At 42.8% G+C, this 25,388-nt stretch overlaps 1 protein-coding gene across 3 annotated transcripts in view; it reads left to right on the top strand.

Moving 5' to 3' along the window:
* LOC148524217 (uncharacterized) overlaps positions 1-25,388 on the top strand; it is a 158,965-nt gene that overhangs the window by 54,196 nt on the left and 79,381 nt on the right. For 2 of the 3 annotated variants that reach the window (XM_088472061.1, XM_088472060.1), the window contains exons 6-8: positions 6,802-6,954; positions 13,585-13,672; positions 17,241-17,412. In XM_088472061.1, coding sequence (XP_088328187.1) covers positions 6,802-6,954; positions 13,585-13,672; positions 17,241-17,412 — 413 coding nt within the window. The remainder of the gene's footprint in view (positions 1-6,801; positions 6,955-13,584; positions 13,673-17,240; positions 17,413-25,388) is intronic. The other variant, XM_088472062.1, reaches the window with a different exon arrangement.

Genomic DNA, 25,388 nt, shown 5'->3' with positions numbered 1-25,388 from the left:
AGCCATTGTGGTGGTGAATAGAGGCCAAAATATGAAAATTCTGTCAATGTCCCAATATTTATGGACCTGACTGTGTGTATATGTGTGTATGTATATATATATAGATATAGATATAGATAGATATATATATATATATATATATATATATATATATATATATCTATCTAACACCATATTTAAACTTTTAAGTCAGAGAGGGCACTCACCACGTTTAGAAGAAAAATTTCTTTTAAAATAGATAATCCATCTCACCAAGACAGTGTTTCAATCGATGTTTCAACCCCACTGGGTCTTTATCAATACAAGTCACCGTGTGTCATCCATCCAGCATGCTGACCCATGGTCATGCATACCATATTGAAATGTTTTAGGAATAGGGCCCAAATCTAAACACAGAATGCATTTATGTTTTATATGCACCTTATACACACAGGGCCTGATTCAGAGCCGCTCGTAAGCGGCTGCTCGTTCGCTCCGAGCAATGTTCGCACATCTGCGCATGCATATGGGTTGTAAAGCGCATGCGCCAACCAGTCAGTGCGGTCGGAAATCGTGTGCTCGCAAAATAGCGAATGCCTGCTAATTTGAGTGACAGGATGAGGCGATTGTGGGTGGTAACAGGGGAAGGTGCTTGAAAACGGGGAGTGGAGATCCGAACGCAGGAAACGGGCGTTTTAAGGGTGTGCATAATTAATAAAGCGGCGTCATCGACCACGTCACTTGGTTGTCTTTTAGCCTGAACTGCTCGCATGATTGCGGTAGGAAAATGCTACCACAAGAATAGCGAGCAGTTCATACGCCTTTCGATGTACTCGATTAATCTAATAAATAGCGGAGATGACGTATGATGCGAGCGGCCAGGGTGCGTCTTTACAAAATAGCGAGCGCATGTTTCGTTCGCTCGTTCAGACATAGAGGCGTCAACAGACCGCAAAGAGCGAGCGCTCAATTTAAATAGCCAGCCCCTTTTTCAGAGCGAACGTCCGCTAATAGCGTCCGGCTCTGAATCAGGCCCACAGTCTGAAGATAATTTTATACAATATTTTCAATAATTTTGTGGCTCAAACAAAGTTTGTGTACATACATGAAATTCATTTATGTTTCATATACACCTTATACACATAGCCTATAGGTCATTTTATACTTTATTTTGTAACAATTTTGTGCCTTAAACAAAGTTTGTGTACATTGAATCATCAAAAAGTAAAGGTTTCACTATCTCAGTCATGTTAAAAATATTACGTATTTCGGAATATTCCGTATTTCGGAATATTTGGATATGTGAGACTCAACCCGTATACACACAGTACTGTGCAAAAGTTTTAGGCAGGTGTGGAAAAAATGCTGCAAAGTAAGAATGCTTTCAAAATATAAGTGTTAATAGTTTATTTTTAGCAATTAACAAAAGCTGGATTCATGCTTTTAGCAGAATGGATAAATATGCATGCATTTGTGTGTCTAAATGTATACCAAATATAAGGCACTATCACAATGTTGCACAAATCGTAACATAAAATGTAAAAAATAATTACTTTATTGGGTAAATGTTAAAAACACTTCAGATTAGGACATGAATAAAAGTCTCATTAAAACCAATGATTCCCTTATACTCACCAACTAAACATAATAATTTACACATTATAACAGTGTTTCCCAAACTCATTCCTCAGGGAGCAATAACAGTGCATGTTTTCTAGGTCTCCTCACAGAATCACAAGTCAAATAATTAGCTCCACCAGTGGATATTTTAAAATGTGTCAGTTAGTAATGAATACACTTGTGCACCAACTAGAAATAATTAAAACCATGCACTGGTAAGCTGGCCACACACTAGACCAACATTCATCCAACCATCCAACTCGTGATTTGTTCTAATTGATAAGTATTTGAGTAGGATTAAACAAGACAGGAGTAGAGGGGGTTCTCTGTTTTTCCAATTCCCAGCTATAGAGAAATTTAGCGCTTTTGAAATTGACCTAGAGAGAAGGGAGAAAGAGAGACATGAAGGGTACGAAATCCGGGATGCCGGCAGTCAGAATACAGTCAGCGGCATCCTGACAGTCCAGAATCCCGACACCCGAAGGGAAGTCCCTTTACCCTAACCACTAACACTCCCCCTAACCATCCTTTTCTGCAGCATAACCTTCCCGCTAGTGCCTAACTTTAACCCCTAACCCTCCCCCTAACCCTAATACTTACTGTCGGGATACTGGTGTCGGTAGTCCAGCTCCTTCTGCCAGATGTCAGGGCTATTGAGCGCATACGTGACCTGTATGCGCACTAGCGCTCCGAAAGGAGCAGTGAAGCTGTTCGTGGGACAGCTGATTTTCAGATCAGCTGTCTCATCGTCGTAGTAATGCTGAACTGCTCTGGATTCCGCGGCCAGTTAGACTGCTAATTATTCCCAATAATTAACATCATGAATAGACCTCTAAATGTGATGTTATTCTCTTTCCTAGTAAACCCACCATTAGAGGATAACCAGTGCCAATCCATGTTCTTTTCAAGCATGAGGGGGTCGAGGTTTCAGTGAATAGTAAAATGTAATTATTGCACCTAACTGGTCATGCGCCATGGTAAACCATCAGGTGCCAGTTTGTATCTGTATTTTCGTTCCTTAACATAACATTAACTGTACATTGACATGTGCTGCCAGTAAAAGATTACTTATTTACTTTAGACTCAATACTTCTCACGACAGAAGTGGAATGTCACCTACAATACAAGATTCAAACGGAAATCCCACAGTTTGCCTGTTGTGTAGAATGTTATCTTATATTCACTATCTAAAGCAGTTCCCCTAAGGAGTATCACCGCTGAATCACAGTTGTTGCAATTAGTGCACAGATAAAATATGCTATCTGAAGAACAAAGCCATATATATGTATGGATAGCAGGAGAAATATGTTGATGAGCAAATTCCTTGTAAATCCTGTGGCAATTTTCTGTTTCAACAGTATAGGATTCTTTATGTAGAGTGAAGCTGCTATTATTGTGCAATTAATCATATGGCCTGTACAGTTATCTTAAATTAATGTTATCTGGAAGACCTTAGTACTATTAAATGTTAAAGTCTAATTTTCATGTTTATTCATCACCTACGTGTTCACAAACTCAATTATAACAGCCATAATGTGAATCATTTGCTCCAGACATAGCGTGAGGAGTTAAGGAAAATGCTGATCAATGCTGATATCAGAATGAGTGCAACTCTTTTATTACCATGTATAGAAGAGATTATCAATTCATCTCTGTCCCTAAAACTAGATGATTGTCAATTATTATTTAGATTAAAAAAAAATAATCCTCAAACCTAGTAATACAATCTGTACCTTCAACTCCTGACTAATAATATAAGAGGCAATAACGCATAAACTCTCTAATGGCTGATGCCGGTATGTTTAACCCCTTTAATTCAACACTTGAACATAACCTCTTATCTAATTAATATAATACACCACAACAGTACTTGGATTCAAATTAGATCAAATTTATTTGATATAATTAATATGATGTTACTTAAGGTTAGTAAGATGACAGACAACAAGAACCGACCACATAAAACATAAAACATTCATGCATTCCAAAATCAGTCATTGGTGTACAAGTCCCCAAATCAGACACACCCAGATGGGCAGTGCCAAATGCCCTGATGGAAGTAATCAATATAACTATATACCATTGGTAAAGGAGAGCGCACCCACAAAAGGAATTAACTATGAACTCAACACAACCGTTCTTACAGCCACCACATAAAGATAAAAAACACCCAGCGAAAATGTGGTGAGAGAGGGAGATTTTTCCACAAAGGCAAGAGACCTAAAATGGATGCCTGACACTCAAAACATTCACATAAACATGCCTACCTAACTGTGAGGCCGTTCCCCCTCCCCATATTCATATTTCAGTTAACTAATACAAATCTCTTAAAGGGTCCATACACTAACAGCCTCGTGGTTTAATCTTGCTCAGACCTAATTGTTCCTATGCACCAATTCCAAAAGGATGTTACAGGGCTATAGATCAGGAGTTACCTCGTTTTCAGTAATTAATATAGAAGGTTTTATTAACTGAAGGGAAGATTGTATGATTTAAATGTGCGATATAGGTAACAAGTGAAGTGATATCTGGTAGATGATAGCAATCTGTTTTAAAACACTATAATAATGTGTCACATATTCAAGGAGTTGTATTCTGTGAATAAATTGTTGCTGCAGGTTTTGTTTTACCATATATCAACATGTAATGATATGTATAAAAAAACGAATGCATAGAACTATGAAATATCACTGAACTACAACTCAAAACGATTCCAACAACTTTGCTATCTAATTGTTTTGTCTCTACCTTTCCCCCTGTACTTTTCTGAAGCTGGGTAGCAGGGGTGTATTTATAATGGGTGCAGGGTGTGCGGTGCACACGGGCCCCTGAGTCCAGGGGGGGCCCGCACCGCACACCCAGCACCCACATTATACTTACCTCTCGAGTTCCGCGTCGGTGCTGGTGTCTGCGCTGTAAAAAACAGCTGGAAAATGGCCGCTACGGCCATTTTCCCAGTGACCTGCGCATGCGATGTAGACTCTGGGCACACTCTAGTGCCCAGAGCCTATAAGTGCGGTACTGGCCACGCACCGTTCAGACCCAATGACGGAGACTGCACATGGGCCCCCTCCTCTCTAGAAACACCCCTGCTGGGTAGACACCGTTCATCCCAGCAATGCAACATTATGATACATCACGCTTGCCGTACACAGTTCACAAACCCGTGTTATGGTGCATAGACACTGTCAGACTTGCTAGATGAACAATTTTACCAAGGATTTAATTAACGATGAACGATTTCTGACAGCATTTAAATGAATGAAATCATCAAAATCTGACTGCAAACACAGTCAATGTCAGATATCGTAATCTGACATGCGGGCACGCACATCGTTGGTCGATCATGCCATACATGTCAAAGATATGAACGATTTTTACAGTCGTTATCGTTCATATCTGATAAGAAATCTGACCGTGTGTATGCAGCATAAGATGGCGCAATGGAATGTTACATGCTAATGTGCAGAACAGCAGTTGGGCTGATGTTATTATCAACTGCCATGGACAACGAAACGGGCCTACACACTATACAATGTGTACAATATAATGTTCTGATCCATGACGGAATGATACAGTATATCATATTATACATTGTATAGTGTGTACCCAGCTTAAGTTCTGTAATATTCCTCCATCTGTCTAGCTGTCAACTTCCTCCACACCATTCTCTTCTTTATCTAGTAGTGGCTCAAACCTTCTGAGACTTCAGACATTTGAGAAGAGGCTAATTAAAAAGCATATGGGGCTTGCGGTTCTCGGTAGCAGTTCCATAATGTCGAGATGGGGTATTTTATCCTTATTTTTGCTGCCTTATAGCTACAACATCATTCATCATATTTGTTTACCTAGTAATCACAATTTTAAATACTAGTTGTATGTTATGGTAACATTTGTGAATCTGGTAAGTAGAATATGTTAGGGGTATGCACCGGCCACTTTTCGTGTTTTGGATCTGGATCTTTCTTCTTGTTTTGGATGTGGATTGGTTTTGCCAAAACCACCCTTCCGTGTTTTGGGTTCTGGGTTTTGTGTTTTGGATCTGTATTTTTTTGGAAAAAAGCATAAAAACAGCTAAAATCACAGAATTTCGTTTTTTTTTTTTGTTCCTATGCAATTATTAACCTCAATAACATTAATTTCCACTAATTTCCAGTCTATTCTGAACACCTCACAATATTGTTTTTAGGCCAAAAGGTTGCACCAAGGTAGTTGGATGACTATGCTAAGCGACACAAGTGGGCGGCACAAACACGTGGCCCATCTAGGAGTGGCACTGCAGTGGAAGACAGGATGGCAGTTTGAAAAACTAAGCCCCAAATAGTACATACTTGGCGCTGCTACTTTGCACTTGTGGCTAACGTGCACACAAACACAGAGAAATAAATAATTTTTAATTCTTTAATTTTTGGGGGCACTTTGGGGGTTACACCGCCCTTCAACAGACCAGTCGGCCCTTGACTTATGACACAGGTGCACGCTTGGTGCTGCTACTTTGTTGATACACGTGCGACTACAGCGCACACAAGTCACAAACACAGAAAAACATTTTTTTTTCAGGGACTTTGGGGGTTAGACCACCCTTCAACAGACGAGCCAGCCGGCCCTTTACTTATGACACAGGCGCACGCTTCTTTGTTGATGCACATACGGGTAATGCGCACACAAACAGAAAAAAAATATGTAATTTTTTTGCACTTGGGGGGAGCACCCCTGATGGACAGAGCACCCCCTGGACAACACTACAGCACCCCTTTAGGACTACAGCCTTTATGGGACACTGCACAACACAGCCCAGCCAGCCCCTATGGACTTTGGAGTGACACAGCCCCTATGGACAATAGCAGCACCAGCACAGCAAACTCCCACCCTCCCTCTTCACTGTCCACAGCCGGACTGAGAAATGTCGGGGACCTTTTATAGAATCCAAAACCCGCGAGAATCAGACAGCGGGATGATGACGTTTTGCCTCGGTGTCAGATCCGAGCCAGGTGGGAAAACTCAAACCTGACTCGGATCCGGCTCGGCTCCAGGAGGTTCGGTTTTCAGAAATCCGAACACGCTCATCCCTTGAATATATACATAATGTAATAGCATAATAACTAATAATAACAATAATAATGACAAAATAAAAACTCACAAAGAACTGTATCAGGCGTGCAAGTTCTTTTTCATCCAAGTTTCACAATCATGTCATTACAGGCATTGTCTACAGGGGGGAAAAAGGGATTCTATGAAGGGCAAATTGCGCACGCCATTGTCCAAGTTGTACAGAGCAATGGTGGGGTTTTGGAGCTCAACGACTTGTCAAGACATGAGACAGAAAAAGTGCAACCAGTTTGCACAACATACAAGGTAAATGAAAGACAAATTAGTATTAATAGAATTAAAGGTCAGAAATAACCCATTTGACTTGTAAGGCATAATCATTGATACCTTCATTGTGGAACCCTGCAATGTCTTAGGGACACCATCCCCTGCAAGTCTAGACTCTGATGTACCAAAGGAGATGCTTATGTTCAGCATGCACAGCTTATGTCTTTAGAATCCTGATAAAACAATTGTAGGTGGCAGATTTTTATACAGCACTAGCCAGGGCCGGCCCTAGCCCAAATTTTTTGGTAAGCGAGTATATTTTTGGCGCCCCCCTATGCTTTGCCCCTTTTACAGTGCCCACAGTAGTGGTCCCCCTGTGCAGTGCCCCTTGTGCCCCCAGTAGTAAGCCCCTTATATAGTGCCCCCAGTAGTAGTCCTCCTATGCAGTGCCCCCAGTAGTGGTACCCCCTATGCGCAGTGCCCCTTATATTGTGCCCCAGTAGTGGACCCCCTGTGCAGTGCCACTTGTGCCCGCAGTAGTAAGCCCCTTATATAGTGCCCCCAGTAGTACTCCCCCCATGCAGTGCCTCCAGTAGTGGTACCCCCTATGCAGTGCCCCTTAAATAGTGCCCCCAGTAGTAGTCCACCCATGCAATGCCCCCAATAGTGGTACTCCTTATGCAGTGTCCTTTAAACAGTGGCCCCAGGTGTAGTCCCCCCCCCCTATGCAGTACCCCCAGTATTGGACTATAAATAGTGCCCCCAGTAGTGGTCCCTCGATGCAGTGCCCCCAGTGGTACTCCACCCCTTGTAGTGGTTCCCCCCTTTCAGTGTCCCTAATAGTAGTCCCCCCCTTGTTGTGCTCCCAGTGGAGGCTCCCCCCCTATGCAGTGCCCCAGTGGTAGCCACCCCCTTGTAGTAGCCCCCCCTTGTTGTGCCCCCAGTGGAGATTCCCCCCCTATGCAGTGCCCCAGTATTGCCCTTTATATAGTGCCCTCTTGTAGTGGTCCCTCGATGCAGTGCCCCCAGTGGTAGTCCCCCCTTACAGTGCCCCCAGTGGTAGTCCCCACCCTTGTAGTGGTCCTCTCTTCTAGTAGTTCCCTCCTTGTTGTGCCCACAGTGGAGGTTCCACTCCTATGCAGTGCCCCAGTAGTAGCCACCCCCTTGTAGTAGTCCACCCTTTGTAGTAGTCCCCCCCTTGTTGTGCCCCCAGTGGAGGTCCCCCCTTATGCAGTGCCCCAATAGTAGCCACCCCCTTGTAGCAGTCCCCCCTTTGTAGTAGCCCCCCCCTTGTTATGCCCCCAGTGGAGGCTCCCCCCTATGCAGTGCCCCAGTAGTAATCCCCCTCCAGAGTAGACACACATGTAATACAAATTAAAACACTTACCTGTGTCCCCACTCCCGCTCCGGCCACCGCCATCCGCTCCTGAGGAGTCCTCAGTCCGTCCTCCCGGGCCAGGCCACTCTGCATTATGGGAGAGATATCGTGACTTCATGACATCTCTCCCATTACCCACTACGGGAGCTGGAAAGCTCCAGCCCAGCTCTGGCAGTGAGCGCAGTAGCCAATGAGAGTCTGACTGACTCTCATTGGCTGCTAATCAAAACAAACACACGGCGCCGGCGGCTGTGTGTTTGTCCCTGTGTAGTGCTGACCGAACTCCGTCCGCAGAGACACAGTCTACCCGCAGCCCGTATGGTCGCAGCTGAGGCGCCCTCCACTATGTGGCGCCCTACTCAGCTGCATACCATGTGTAATGGTAGAACCAGCCCTGGCACTAGCTGATGTACCTGGTTTCACCCAGGTAGACCTTAGATACTTACTATTTCTATTTCCATCTCACCACTCTAGTTACACATTAATCCTTCACCTCTATAGTAATTCATCACTGATTTAGTAAGACATTACCCTCCCTCACCTGTGTACTAACACATTCCACTCTTTCACATCTGTAGTAACACATTATCCCCGCTCACCCCTGGGGTAACATATTCCCCTCCCTCGCCCATGTTGTAACATATTCCTTTCCCACACCTTTAAAGAAAAACAATCCTTCACTCACACCTGTAGAAATTTATGCCTTTCACTCACACCTGTTCATACTTGTAGTAACTTATTCCCCTACCTCACCTCTGGAGTAACACATTCCCCTACCTCACCTCTGTTGTAACATATTACCCCCGCTCACCCTGTAGAAAAACATTCCCCTCCCTCATCTCTGTAGTAACACATTCCCTTCCTGCATCCGTGTTGTAACACATTCCCCACCCTCAACTCAGTAGTACCACATTCTCCTCCTTCACCTCTGTAGAAACGCATTACCCCGCTAACCCCTGTAGTATCACATTTTCCTCTGTAGTAACATATTCCTTCTCTCACTCCTTTACTAACACATTCCTTTCCCTCACCCGTGTTATAACACATTCCCTTCGCTCACCCCATAGTAACACATTTGACATTCCCCTCCCTCACCTGTGTAGTAACACATTCCCTTCCCTCTACTCTATTGTAACACATTACCCTCCCTTGCCTCTATTCTCCTCTTACTACTGTTGTAACACATTTTCCTTTCTCACCTCTGTAGTAGCACATTCTCCTCTCTCACTACTCAAATAGGGGAGCCACACCTACTGCCAGTGATGTTGGCAGCACTTGGGATGACAGTTGATGAATATTCAACTGTGCTGCATCCACAATGGCTGTGATTCAATTGAATGCGATGTTGAATAGCTCGGGAGGGAGCTCCCGGGTCTATTCAATTTAGCGCGCTGTTAAGTCGGAGAATGCCGGTTCTGGGTGTTTAGTCATAAAAACCAGCATTCTCTGACTAATTTGCCAGCCACCCAGAGAGAGAGAGACTCACTCTCTGTAATAAAAGTGTGTAATCTCTAATACCAGCATCAGTAGTGTCAGGATTCTAAGCAAACAGTAAGATTTTACAGCATGAAAAGCATCAGTCGCTCACCAAGTCTCCCCATTTTATTGCCTATTTTTTTCTTCTATGGTGGAGATGACCTAATAATAGCCTAATGTTTGTTCCTAGCATTTTTAATTTGTTTACTCTATAAGGATCAGGTTAGTTGTGTGTGTACCAAGAATAGAGTTCTAGTCAGTCTGATCTATATCATTTTTATGACAAACGTAAAAATATAAATAATCTTTTCTTTATACATTAGTTCTTCTTTAATCATTTATTTTTTATATTGAACTAAGATCATATATTGAGCTAAGATCATATATTGATATTGATTTATATTGAGCTAAGATCATATATTGATATTAATTTATATTGAGCTAAGATCATATATTGATTTATATTGAGCTAAGATCATATATTGATATTGATTTATATTGAGCTAAGATCATATGTTGATTTATATTGAGCTAAGATCATATATTGATATTGATTATATTGAGCTAATTACAGACCGGAGAAAGATTCAGAAGGTGCACAGACCATAAAAATTGTTATTACAGTAACTTGATCCTTTTTAGTTACATGTTATAAATATGCACTACATACATACTTTGAGAGGTAAAGCAAACCACTCTGAGAGGTAAAGCATACCATAATTTTGTATTAAATAATCTAACCTCTTCTCATGCCAGAGACTCTCATTTGTCACCCAGGCACATGGGATAGACACACCCAGCTTGATTCCCTTGATACTGCTGTCTCCGTGGTCAGAATACAATAGGAATGTAAAAGTAACATAGCAACCAATTGGAATTCATTACAATATCCATGGAGGAATATTAAAGGCTAGTTTTGGCTGGGATTACAATGCACCTGATTACAATGACAGTTTTGTCTTGAGTACAAACTGTCTGAGTCAGAGTATCGGCTTCTACATCCACAAAACAACCTGTTATTTCAATAGCCACACCTACCAAGGGTAGTGTATGAAGTTTCATCATCAGGACATAGAAGTGAGCATTTGTCAGATTAAAACAAACGTTTAATATTACACTAAAATGTCAAAGTGGTGACCATTTTTTTACATAAAAGAATTTACATTGTAAACATTATAATGCACACACACAATTAGATAAACTTATTGCTATTGTTGCATTTAGCCATGAAGGTGCTTTGCATAAGCAGATTGTGCTTCCTTTAGACAATAAACTGGCCATGGTAACTGATTACACAACTCATGAAGAGAAAATGTGCCAGAGTAAACCTGAGTATATCTCATCCTATTTATAAACTGGTGTGAATTGACCTGTAAAATGCATACTTCCAAATCAGCAGTAATTCAGTTACTTTCTGGTCACAACTGTATTTTATTTGTAATATTCTCAGAACAGTATAGAATGCAGAAATTAGTCTGTAAATTGTGTGTTGCAATCCACTAAAGTTGATTTTCCAACATTTTTACATTTTATTAATATCACTGGAAATCAGTGATATTCTCTCTCAAGACTCTAATCTATAAATAATGATTTTTCAATGATTTCCATTTATGAATTTGCAAGTTATGAAAACATGCCGCAATAAACCTGAGTATATAGATTTTATCTCCTAATATTAAATCTAGTAGCTTTACGCATTCATTTCAATGTGCTCCATATTTTAATGGTGTTTCCACCCCATTGAAAAATGTGACTGTATAAGAACAGTTCCATCAATGGAATTCTCCATTAACAGCCAAAGGGCTAGTTATAGAATGATATGACATTTGAACATATTTTTATATTTGTCAGGTGACTACTAAATTATCTTACTTTTTATGTTTGTGTTTCCATATACTCTGAGCTCCGCAGTAGTATTGATTTTTTCCCTACTTCAGTTCAGATTTGGAAGTCTATAATTCAGTGGTTAAATCAGTTGTTAACGATTTGTGATTTATGCTAAATACTAGCTTATGTACTCGGTTTTACTTGGGTAGACCTTACTGTTTCCATTTCCATCTCACTACTCCAGTAACACATTAATCCTTCACCTCTATATTAATGCATCCCCTTCCTCCCTGATATAGTAAGACATTACCCTATCTCACCTGTGTACTAACACATTCCACTCCTTCACCTCTGTAGTAACACATTAGTCTCACTCACCTTTGTAGTAACACATTTCCCTCCCTCGCCCATGTTGTAACACTTTCGACATTCCACACCCTCACCTGTCTAGAAAGACAATCCCTCCCTCACCTCTGTAGTAGCACATTCCCCTCCCTCACCTCTGTAGTAACACATTCTCCTCCCCGTCCATGCTGTAACACAAGCCCTTCCCTCACCCCATAGTAACACATTTGACATTCCCCTTTCTCACCTGTGTAGTAACACATTCCCTTCCTTCACCTGTGTAGTAACACATTCCCCTCCTATACCGGTGTAGGAAAACATTCCCTTCCCTCACCTCTATAGTGGTACTCTCATCTGTGTAGTAACACATTCTCCTACCTCATCTCTATAGTAACACATTCCCCTCTCACTGCTGTAGTAACACATTTTCCTCTCACACCTTTGTAGTAACACATTCCTTTCACTCACTTTTCAAATACGGGAGCCACACCAACTGCCAGTGTTTGTCAGCACTTGGGGTGACAGTTTGAATATTGAACTATGCTGCAACCAAGCTGAGTCAGTCAGGACATTGCACAGGAAAAGGAAACATTTTCGCCCTTTTCACCCCATAGGAGTCGAATTTCAAAAAATCCATGCTTAGTGGGTACCTACATCATGGAGGGAGTATACTCCCCAATTTTCATGTTTCTAGGTACAGGGCATTGATAGTCAATGAGTCAATCAGGACTATATATATATATATATATATATATATATATATATATATATATATATTAGATAGATTGAAAGCATTTACTGCCAATACATTACAGAATTAATAGTAATGTTTTCAAAGTTTACAAATTATTTAACTACTAAATGATGTGGATAAAAAAGACTTAACACTGCTGGGTCCTTTGCCCAAAAGTTGCCAGCCCTCCCCCTTGTATATGCATATGAGTATTTTTTTTGTTTTCATCTCGCTAGTTTTAAATTCATCAAGATCATACAATCTCAGTGAAAACAGTTTTGGGGCTACTAGATTAATTGTTAGATTCGCCTGTTTATATATTTTGCAATTAAAAAGTGATGTCAGTAACTTTGATATATATTGCAATTTTTGGGAAGATTTTGAATATTGGTGAATTGTGGGTTTAGTGATTAGGAAATCTCTAATTTACAGTGATTTTATTATATTATTACTTTTGCATAGCAACCTTTAGTAGATGACCCATTATTTTTATTATATACATTTCCACAGGGGAAGTATTTCATTTTTTCAGTTCTTCAAACTCAATATACTAAGCACATACAAATGAACAGTGTAGTATTACTGATAATACAATTGGGCAGTTTGTCAGTGAAGAGTACTGTGAATGAAGGTCTCCTTTGGGAATGGATTGTCTTTTACTGTTATCTCTAGATCTTTACTTTACTTTAACTGTTGTTCGGAAGTTTTTTTCATGCTGATAAATGTAAAATATTAGAATTGCTGCAGTAAAGATACTGCATATCACATATAATTACAGTTCACAATGATAACATAAAGAAGATCTTGTTGAGCAATACTGATCCTGCAATAGCTGTATATACACATACCATACACACAAAACAGGACCAGTTAATAATACTGATGATATTTATTATAATATTTTTCATAGGGAATAAAAGTTTGGGAATTACCACCCAACAGTCAAGGCATCACTGCTCTAATGGCTTTGAATATGTTGGAAAACTTCTGCGTCACAGGTATATTATAAATAAGTAAAAACCACCACAGTAAATGTTTGTTTGTTGAACTTCCCCAAAACTAAGAAAATTATAGCGGTTCAACATCCTAATGCACAGAAACTTCTGTACTGACTCAACTGGAAAGGGAAACTTGACTGACTCATTCAGAGTTTTTTTTTTTATAAATGCCAATGCTTATTAATTACCTCTCAGTTAATTGAGGAAGAGTACCCAATAATGATAACTGTTTTTACTGTATTACAATTATTTTAGATTACTCATGGTATGTTTGTTATATCAACCCACTGCTTCCAGAATGTAACCATTTTTGCCTACTCTACCGGAATGTCCAGGAGACTCATGATTTCAGAATGGTCTCTGGGAATAACAGACAGGGCCTGATTAAGAGTTCCAGCTGCCCTAGCCTAATACACTCGTAGTGACCTCATAAATATTTTCATTTGAAGTCACACCAACATAGAAATGTTAGGGCCCTATACACAATAGAACTAGCATCCCTGAGACAACCATGCAATAGAGAGAGCAAAGCAGAGACCACCACACAATAGGGAGAGCATCATAGTGACCACTATACAATATTTAGAGCATTCAAACAATAGAGATACCACCCTAGTGACCAGTATACAATACAAAGAGTATCATAGTGATGATATACATTACATAGAGAATAAGGAGTACCAGTCTTTTCTATTTAATAAACTTTGAGGTATATTAGGTCCACTATTTTATGTACATTGTTATGCATTGGAACATTTGGTGCTTGAATAAAATGGGTAGTACATTTCATTCATCCACTGAGGGTACGCTTATTAAGCTATTTTAACAATTTTAAGCACTGTCTTTAATTTTCATAATGGAAAAGAGCATTGACAATTCTGCTAATAGTTTAATTTAAAAAATCCTGACCCACCTAGGAGACAGGATCTCCTGCACAGAACAACTGGCAGCAGCACAAGACTTTAGCTTATCTCACTTAAAATACAATTTTTAGATTTTAGTTCAGGAACACAATGGTTAAATTATGATAGGTGTACTAATGTTTCCTTTTATATCATGCTCCCACCAACCACCACCTCCACATCCCCCTAGCTCTCAAAAGCAATTCCATGATTCAACTGCTACGTTCAGGTAAACCACCCCAGATCAATCCTCCAATCAAATCCCCTCCCCCTATTGCTGTTACCTAAACCAATGTGATACTTTTAATATCATTTGAAATCACTTATAGTGCCCACATTGCTCTATGTTTTGATTATTTATATTCCCAGCTTCTCAGGCTCCTCTGCACAGCACAAGGACAGCAATGCACCATAATTAGAAGACCTTGACTGTGACTCTGAAATGTACAGGCCATGAAACCAGATGTTCCCCCACCTTACCATCTCCGTCTTCCATCTGTATCTCTCATCTCTGTCCTCCCTTTGTCTTTCTTTCATCTCTCTTCCCATATCTGCCATTTTTCCTTCTCATCTGCCCAACCTCTCCCATTTCACTTTAATTTCTGCCCCCCTTGTCTGTCTCTTTCATCTTTCTCCCCTCTCGTCACCCTCTCTCACATCTGTCCCTCCTCATCTCTCTCTCATCCCTGTCCCGCTAACATCAACTCTTAAGTCTGCCCCCATCTCTCTTTCTCATTGCTGTCCCCCTGGTTCACCTACTCCCTTTGTCTCTCTCCCATCTTGGTCACTCTCCCCCAATATGTCTCATCTCTGTCCCCCTTCCCAGTCTCTCTTTCATCTTTGTTCCCCTTTCCCTCCATTCTCTCATCTGTGTCGACCCCCATGGAAGCTGCTGGTATGGGTGTCTTGGGTGGTGGGAGGGGCATGGGCGAACTGGTTACGGGTGCTAACAGCAGGGAACAGACCTTTATATCCATACACCATTGAGGGAAGAAGAGAGGCTGTGTCCAGGCATCAAGCATCCATTCTCTTTTCTTCAGTGTATGTGAACTGGGGCAAGACCTCACTCCATTTCATGCCTAGCAGTCAGAGAGCTGTGAGAGGGGCAAGGCCTCCCCTAGGCTCTAGTGTGCAAATGTTAGACAGTTATTTTAGCCTATTATATTATATTATAGATTTTTAACTTTTTTTAAAAGGCACCATAAAAAGTCTGCAGTGCTTTATAGGGTTAATATAGTAACATTTTAAATTAACAGAGTATCAGAGCATAAAGGCAAACCACAGTGGTAGACCACTGCATAAGTACAGTGCATAGCAAAGGTAATAAACACTAAATAAACAAAAAGTGGGTAAGACAGAATACAGGGCATGAGTGAGGCAACTTGCTGCAGCCAGCTAGTGTCACAGATAGGAATCGATTCAGTACTCCTATGATCCTGAACCCAGTATGGGTTGGCATGAGAGCAAGTAATTGTGCACCTGAACAAACCATGTTACAATGCAAGAGGTGCAAATACATTTTTTTTTTGCATGCAGGGTAAGTACTGGCTGATTTTGCATGTAGCCCTCACAATCGGGACAGCTTTATTTTTACGCTGCAATTTAGATTTGAGTTTTGACACTTTTTTAAATCTAAATCTCTATACACATTTTAAAGCTGCCCTGCCTGCAGTGCAACATGACTTTGACCAAGTGCACAGTTACTTGCTCACTTTTACCTCACAATCAGGCCCAGAGTTGGTTAAGGAAAGAAGGATTATGCTAGAGAAGAACTCCAGAGGGGAAGGCCCTCCCAGTAAGAGACCATATACTGTACTAAGGGGAACAGGTGGCAGGGCCAGATCCAAGATGGGGTGATCACAAGCCATAACTAGGGCACAGTGCACCGCAGTGAAGGGGGCCATGTTCGGCTGCAGATGTCAATTTTCCTGTTTTTATAATGATTCTCACTTGGAGATTTCTCTTCTTTGATCCCTGGCATCTCCAGGCCATCCCTGATTCCTCTCTGTCTGACTCCCCTTCCATCTGGCCACCTCCCCTACAGTCACATCCTCCTTTATTTAACGCACACATTTCAAAATGCTGTCACACTCGGGACTCACTCATCGCCCATAATTATTGTGTATTATCACTGCAGCCATTGGACTCACACTGTATTTCTCAGTGACACCTGGATAACAATGGGTCTGCTAGTTTGTACAAAGGGATCAGTACCCCTTCATCATAGTATGGGGCAAATCTGATTTATCATGCTCCTTCCTCGTGAGGCCATGCCCCTTTTTTTGGGTGTGCGCCTTATGTCCCTATTTGAAAAATTGGGAGGGGTGGTGCAAATGCTCTTACAGGCCCAGGGCACCAAAAAAGTCTGGTTAAGGCTCTAGGCTATCAGTGCAATTGCCCCCTCCCCTAACACCGTCTACCCCTTCACTGCCACTGGCTGCTGTATACTAGCGCACTAGCACATCATGCAGGGAGAGAGGAGACTGCTGCTACACAGTGACGGCAGCTTCCCAGCCCAGGGTTGATCCAAGAAACACATGATCCACAAAGGTTGAAAACACTGAAATGTATTAAGCCTGGCTTACATAGACAGTTAAGGTTTTAGAACATTTGTATTTTAACTCATTCCATAATATAATTTTGATAACTAATTTATCATTTTACAGAGATGGGACATAATACTGCAGACTATGTTCATGTCATAACTGAAGTTCTAAAACTAAGTGTTTCAGATTGCCAGTGGTACAGTGCCGATCCTGCATTTTATCCCGTGCCCATAAATGACCTCATTAGTAAGGTGTATGCTGCAAGACAAGCAACAAAAATTGATTTGCAAAAGTAAGTGTTACTGTATATATAAGAGCTACTAATAATCTTTACAAATACATCAGGCCGTTATTAGATGATTTGTCTACTGAATGACACATAGGGCCTAATTTAGAGGTACCAGCAGTTGCCTCAAGATGACCACTGGTTGCAGCCCTAATCCTTCTCAATGTGCCTTTAGACGCACCATCAGTCGTACTATGAAGCTTGCACCAGCTCTAGGCATGTGCAATTTCTCCATCTGACCATGGCATACTGTGCCAGCACAGTCGCTCTCGGTGACATGCCCGTGTCTACCTAATCACGCCCCTGTCCTCCCAGAAACCCCCACTGAAATCCCAGGCTCTTGCATCCAAATTCGCTCTGCGTCTCCCTGTGGTAACCATAGAGACACATGAGCATCGTGACTCAGGTGCATGCACAGTACTACCAACATTGACTAACTACATGAATATCCGCACTGCGTGCCGTTACAGTAGTGTGCGCCCCTGAATACTGCCAGAGACTTTTAGAGATTGAGATGCCGGAAAGCACCGGACAATGACATGCAACTAGGTGGAAAGTTTTACATACAATATAAAATATCTGAACTCTCTTCAGGGTATATAATGATTTATATATCCCACATGTTCTCAAACGGTCCTCAGGACCCCACACAGTGCATGTTTTCCAGGTCTCTTCACAGAATCAAGACTGAAATAATTATAACCACCTATGGATCTTTTAACCTGTGCTCCGGCTAGGTGACCTGGAAAACGTGACCTGTGTGGGGTCCTGAGGACCGAGTTTGAGAACCACTGGTATATCCTTTAAAAATAAAAAGTTTAAAACTTTTATTTTTTCAATGGTTCTAATTTATTTTAAGCATAGTTTCTTTTTAAAGTAAAGGAAATATTTTTGTTTACCAGCCTCTAAAAGATAGCAATACTTTTGCATATGTTTTCATGTTTTTCTCACAATTGTGTGCCATAGGATATGAGGATAGCACTGTTATGTTGGGTACACACTAGTAGATACATTGGCCCTGATTCAGAGCCGGACGCTCTGACCAGAGCGCTCGCTCTGAATCAGGGCCCACCTCCATTAAAATGGAGCGTCCTCCTGGACGCTCGTATAGCTGTGGGTCACCTCCCACAGCATATACGAGCGTCCAAAAAGATGGTCGCGATGGTCTTGACCATCGCGACCATCGGACTTGCGAATGAAACCCTGTGGTCGGGTTTCTCAACCGCAAGGCCAGGAGTGATTTTGGCTCTATCAGAGCCAAAATCACTCCCACTGACATTACTAGTGATGTCAGTGGGGCCGGCTTGAGACGGTAGGCGTTCCCATAGGAACGCCTCCGTCTGGCAGGCACGCCCCCGGAACGCCTACCAAAGGGGGCGTGCTGTCAATCAACATCGACAGCACGTCCCCTTTGGTGCGAGACCCGGAGCGATGGAAAGCCCTTCGCTCGCCGGGTCTCGCGCATGCGCACGACGGAGCTCCCTCCGTCGTGCGCATGCGCAGTGGGGAACATCGACCGCTCGCGAGTGGGTCTGAATGACCCCCATTGTTCATTCCAGCGATGAACGATATATCTGTAGTGCATCGGCGGGTGGGCGCACCTGATATGTCTGTGAACAATGTAGTTCACAGACATATCAGGTTGACCTTGCAGCACTTCCAATGCTGATATATAATGCAGATACATTGGTGCATCTGCATGTGTGTATGGGTGCCCCACCGGCCACCCATACACTGGCCTCGGGGACCGCCCACACTGATATCACAACTAGGCGGTCAACTTTAAATGCCCACCCAGTTGAGATGTCTGGCCAGACATATCGAGTGGTAAGTGTATATAGCTTACCAAATCGGTTGCTCAGTCGACCGCTAAGTAGAGTGTGTACCCGTAACCAGGGTTGGACAGGCCCACAGCTGTACAGGGGAAATCTGTGGTGGGCTCCACTGCCTGAGGGCCGCACCTCCTCTTCTAATGTTAGGTTTCAGACAGTGCACTTGAATATACTCTTTTGCAGGGTCAGTTACCCGATAGAACAGGAACATGGATAAACAGTCAATGCACTGTAGTATCCATACTCTCTGCAGGCTATGTCCTCTATAATGGTTGGCCAAGCCTCTTTGGTGGCTTGCCACAACCTTTAAGCATGGGGCCCCTACCATTGCCCATCCCTGGGGGGCCCTTCCTGCCCCAGTCGCACACTGCCCGTAATCCAACTTTACTTCCTTACTACTCTTTGTTTCATTGCTCCTGTTTATGGACAGGTCCACTGAGTACCACAGCAAAGCAGCATCTACAGTAATGCAGGATGAGCAACTGTTTGCAGAGTATGATGAAGGGGTTGGGTACGAAATCCCAGCAGTGACCATCTCGACAGTTACAATACCTGCAGCGGAATCCTGGCTGTCAAAACCCAGACAAATATTAGTGTGTATTCTAGCCCGAAACCCTAACCCTAATCCACCCCTTCCACAGCCTAACCCTAACCATCCCCTACTGCAGCTTAACCCAAACATTCGCCGCCGTCTGGATTCTGCTGCTGGTATTGTGTCCCAAAAAAAATAGTTATGGCACAGGCACCTATTGCCATCCAACACAAATAATTAACAGGGCGCTGGCGAATTACTATAGGAGGTACCAAAATGTAGAAATAAATCTAATAATGAGAATTTCCATTCGCTGCAGGTCCAAAAGAACCAGCTGTGAGGGTTCTAAGGCAATTGAAAACAACAGAAGGAAATATAAGACCTGCGCATAGGAAATTCACATAAACAGAAGTGTCTCATAAGTATATTAATTTAATAAACAGAAAAAAGAAAAGTTATCAAATAAATAACATACAATCCAAAATAAAATTATATAGACATCTCAAGAAGGTATGAAAAAAAAAATTAAAAAAATTACCAGCAGTCTGCTAAACCAGAGATATCCTGAAAAAAAAAAAAGTTCAAGTGTTCATGAGTCAAAAAATAAGCAAGATGTCATGGCCTCATCAGCGGCATTGATATAAATATATTCCAATGTATCTGGACTGAAGTATAAATGGATTAAAACTGTGGGTATGAGTAAGAAAGTCTCTCTATTATCAGCAAATGGCAATAGGTGTATAGTTCCTCCGTAAAGATCTAAGGTTCCAGTGTTAATAGGCAGACTTGTTAAAACAGTCTCACAGTTTTTATCCCCTCCGTCTGTCTCTGGAGTCCCACTCATGGAATTGAGCAATCCAGCGCTTGTTGTAGCGGGAAACCGGCTGCCTTAATAACTGCAGCCGGCTTTTCGACTGTCATATCCCGGTGAGGGTGAAATGCTAGACGTCTAGATGTAGACGATGTATTTATTTGATAACTTTTCTTTTTTTCTGTTTATTAAATTAATATATTTATGAAACACCTATTGCCATCCCCTGATTGAACTCTGCCACTACTTTCAGTGGGTCAAAAATTCCTTAACAAGGGTGCATTTTCAGAATAAAAGCATTTAGATGTGCACTTACTGTACAAAAATCAGTACATTATAACTAGATATATGAAATGTTATCATTTGAAATAAGTCAATGACTTCTGTATGTTTTAAGTCAAGAGTTATTTAAAATATTTTTGAGTATGAAATGGTCAGCATTTATGGAGAATTTTTTTTTCTTATTATCCAGGAATTGGTCCAAATGTGTTTGTATGTGACATGTGAGATTGTATATGCCATTTATATGTAGTGGGGTGATGTAGCATATGTATGTGATATGTGAGATTGTATACGCCATTTATATGTAGTGAGTTGATATAGCCTAAGTATTTGTCATATTACATTGCATGAAACATTTATATGCTGTGCTGACCTCCACATACCCACACTTTTTGTGGTCCCTGAATCCCCTCCATATGGCCCAAATTTCCAATTCTTCCTTGACGTGGACCTACTACATGAAATATCCTGTCAGTCTCCTGGCTGGTACAGTACTGGCTATCAGGGCTGCCACCAGAAATTGGGGCCCGGTACTAATAAAATATTCTGGGCCCCCCTGGGGAAGAGCATAGGGCAGGGAAGGCTGAACCTTATTGGGGAGAGACAGGTTAAGAAAGGCTGGAGAAGGGGGAGGCACATGGGAGGGAGGGCTGTTAGGAGGGGGGGACAGATGCACAGTGAAAGGCTGGCTGCATTAGGACGACCTATGTACTTACTTCAGCTGGTCCGGATAGAGCGGGGGCCCAGGTTGCAGGGCTGCAGCAGTGCAGTTATGCACCGGCAGCTATCAAGAAAGCGTTGGTGGCATTTCAAATAAGGCACTGGCCGCGAGCCAATCACAGCTCGTGGACTGGCAGCCAATCAGGAGCGTCCACTGTTGATTGGCTGCTCGTGGACCGACAGCCAATCAGGGGCTGCCGCTGCTGATTGGCTGCTCGCAGGACCCCCTCTCTCTCCGAGCTCGGGACTATAGGGCCGGCAGTCTCTCCCCTGATGGTGGCCCCTATTGTACTTTATAATTTTTTTTATGGCAGGTTTCAAAAATTTGCAAATGAGACCCAAAGGCTATCTGTTACAAATCTGATCTTAGATCTAACTACTATTGCCTGAATAGGATTCTCGTTCTTAGGGAAGTTGAGTGTAGGTCAACCTAGAGAAGCTGGGTGTAGGTTGGGTACAGGGCCTGATTCTGAGTTGCACACAATGTTGATGCGGTTTTCTATACTGCGCATGCATTTAAGTATTTAAGTCGTACTACGCATGTATCCACAGTCTGTACACATGGAGTCGCAGTTGCTATTGAGACATATAATCTAAGAAATACCTTGCAAATGTACAGGGCATTCCAGGGAGGTGAGAGGGAAGTGGCTAAGTGGTCGCAAGTAGATGGTCCATCTTATGGGCTTGTTATAGGAGTGTCGCAGGCGTGTCACTAAAGTGTTTGTGAACTCAGAAGCATAATCGCTCACACCGGAGGTCATTCTGCACCTAGCATGAGGCTGGTGCAGGTTTCGATGGCATGACCGATGGTTAAATGTAATGATGCACCAAATGGTATTTGAGCGTCTAAGGATGCTCAAAGTGGGTGCCTCAGTCCTTGCACATGCTGACGCATGGATGTACACCAGGGACGGGCTTGTAGTGGTATATGCATAAAGTCACAGAAGCAATACCAGTAGAAATAGCGCACATGGACGCTGCAGAGTCCAACTCAGAATCAGGCCTCCAGTATGTGGAGTGGAAACCAAAAATGTAAGTAAAAGTTGGCACCTATGGAAACCACAAGTGACTTATTGGGTGTCTCAGTATATTAAATAATAAGTGAAAGGGATCCGGTCAAAATACAGACAGTCAGGATGGCGGTGCTTAGAATGCCTGCGACGGGTAACTGACTGCTTTTAAAATCCCAGCGACGGCATCCCGACAGTAAGTACTGAGGGTAAGGGCTAGGGTTAAGCACTAAGGGTGGAGGGTTAGGTTTAGGGTGCATCGAGGGGAAGGTTAGGTTTAGGCACTGGGGGAGGGTTAGGTTTAGGCACTGGGGAAGGTTAGGCTTAGGCACTGAGGGAGGGTTAGGCTTAGGCACTAGGGGGAGGTTAGGCTTAGGCACTGGGGGAGGTTAGGCTTAGGCACGGGGGGAGAGTTAGGCTTAGGCACTGGGGGAGGGTTAGGGTTAGGCACTAGGGGGAGGGCTAGGCTTAGGCACTGGGGGAGGTTAGGCTTAGGCACTGGGGGAGAGTTAGGCTTAGGCACTGGGGGAGGGTTAGGGTTAGGCACTAGGGGGAGGGCTAGGCTTAGGCACTGGGGGAGGGTTAGGGTTAGGCACTAAGGGTGGAGGGTTAGGTTTAGGGTGCGTCGAGGGGAAGGTTAGGTTTAGGTACTGGGGGAGGGTTAGGTTTAGGCACTGGGGAAAGTTAGGTTTAGGCACTGAGGGAGGCTAGGCTTAGGCACTGGGGGAGGTTAGGCTTAGGCACTGGGGGAGAGTTAGGCTTAGGCACTGGGGGAGGGTTAGGGTTAGGCACTGGGGGAGGGCTAGGCTTATGCACTGGGGGAGGGTTAGGGTTAGGCACTAAGGGTGGAGGGTTAGGTTTAGGGTGCGTCGAGGGGAAGGTTAGGTTTAGGCACTGGGGGACAGGCACTGGGGAAGGTTAGCCTTAGGCACTGGGGGAGGGTTAGGGTAAGGCACTAGGGGGAGGTTAGGCTTAGGCACTGGGGGAGGGTTAGGCTTAGGCACTGGGGGAGGGTTAGGCTTAGGCACTGGGGGAGGGTTAGGCTTAGGCACTGGGGGAGGTTAGGTTTAGGCACTGGAGGAGGTTAAGTTTAAGCACTGGGGGAGGGTTAGGCTTAGGCACTGGGGGAGGTTAGGTTTAGGGAGAGGGTTAGGGTACTGACCGACAGATGTCGGTATCCTAACCCTGTCTGGATGTCGGTTTTAGGATTCTGTCCACCGGGATCCCAAGCATCGGCATCCCGTTCCCAACCCAAGTGAAATACTATATTTCGTTTAAAGCCATTTTAACTCTGGTGTTATGGAAGTCTCTTGAGAGTCGTATGAAGCTGCTGTAAGCAGTGTACTTTCAATAATTACATCAACCTGCTTACTTTTATTTGTATTAAGAGGAAATTAGGAGAATATGACCTCTATGTACTTATTTAAAAAAAAAAAAAAAAGTCTTGGAAAGAGATTTTTTTAACCAAATTCTTTGGAATAAATGTAATTAAATGTCATCATTTTGTACTAAACACATAAACCTTACTGAAAGGTAAATTGTTGTTCTACCTTCTGCCCTTTAGAGCTGTTACATTTTACAGGAGGATGACTGTATGATCACAGAGTGCCCTGTGATGCTGGTACCAGTGTGTGTAAGACAGCTTTGTGTGCTTTAGATAAAAATGTTTACTCAACCTAACTAACTGGGTTGCACCATGTAAATTACATGGTCATAAATGGACTGCAGACTTTGGAACCTCTTTGCTTTTAGGTCAGAGAACAGACCTTTTTTGTGACGAGCCAAAACATGAGACTGCAGTGCCACCTAGGAACTCCACCCAAACAGCAGAAACATTTAGTCCATTTCTACATTCTTAATTACATTTGTATTTAAACATTTGCTTTGTGTGTTGTGTGTGTGTGTGTATATATGTGTATATATATAATATAATAAGGGCACGGTAGTGCCCTTATATTAAGGCTGAATAAAAAGAAAACTGAACTCTCCATAGAGAATTCTGGAGGAAGGGGGGGGGGTGTTTAAGGGGCTACATCTTAAAAGCTATTGGATGTACCGAGCTGAAATTTGGCATGGACGGGTAGTACTGTCTCTCGGTTCTGCATGCCAAAGGTAAAAACATAAAAAATTAGGATTTGGGAGTAATCTAAAGTTCCAACTCTCAGTTTTTTCTGACACTTATCAGTTAGTACCACATTTCTGCTGTCCTCTATGGGGGATTTAGGGTTATGCACCCCCGGGTGGAGGATAGAGTTAGGCACCCCCCTGGGAGACTTAGGTTTAGGCTGTGGGAAAGGGGGGGGTTAGGGTTAGGTAGGCACCCCTAAGGGAGGGTTAGGGTTTAGGGGGGGGGATAGGGTTAGTTTTACTTACCTAAATCCCCTGTTGGGATCCTCAATGCTGCCGGTCTTCCGTCGTCGGGATTTAAACATACTCATTCTGTTCCAGGGTAGGGCCTTTTTGGGTTTAGGTAATTGAGAAATTTGCAGTTTTTAAACTATTACCTCACAATTGCACCATTAAAGAGATAGGAAGCTTCAATTCGATGCACAGCCTCAGTAGGTGCCTTCAGCAGGTGTGGTCACTGTGGCTTCACCTGGGTGCACCAAGATGGCTGCCTTTTGTTGGTGTAAGCGGCGGGGTGACGTGGCAATGCCAGCAGCGGAACCGATGGCAGGGAGCCGGCGGCTGTGTGGGTGTTGGCAGTGGGCCTGGATCTGAGAGGATACAATCCCTGCCAGCCATTCTGCCGAATTCAGCAGCGGAGCCCATTTATATAAGCCAGCACGAGGAAT

This window comes from Taudactylus pleione, unplaced genomic scaffold (assembly GCF_031769625.1).
Source record: "Taudactylus pleione unplaced genomic scaffold, aTauple2 ptg000120l, whole genome shotgun sequence".
Taxonomy (NCBI): Eukaryota; Metazoa; Chordata; class Amphibia; order Anura; family Myobatrachidae; genus Taudactylus; species Taudactylus pleione.
This window is presented reverse-complemented; position numbering and strand designations above follow the sequence as displayed.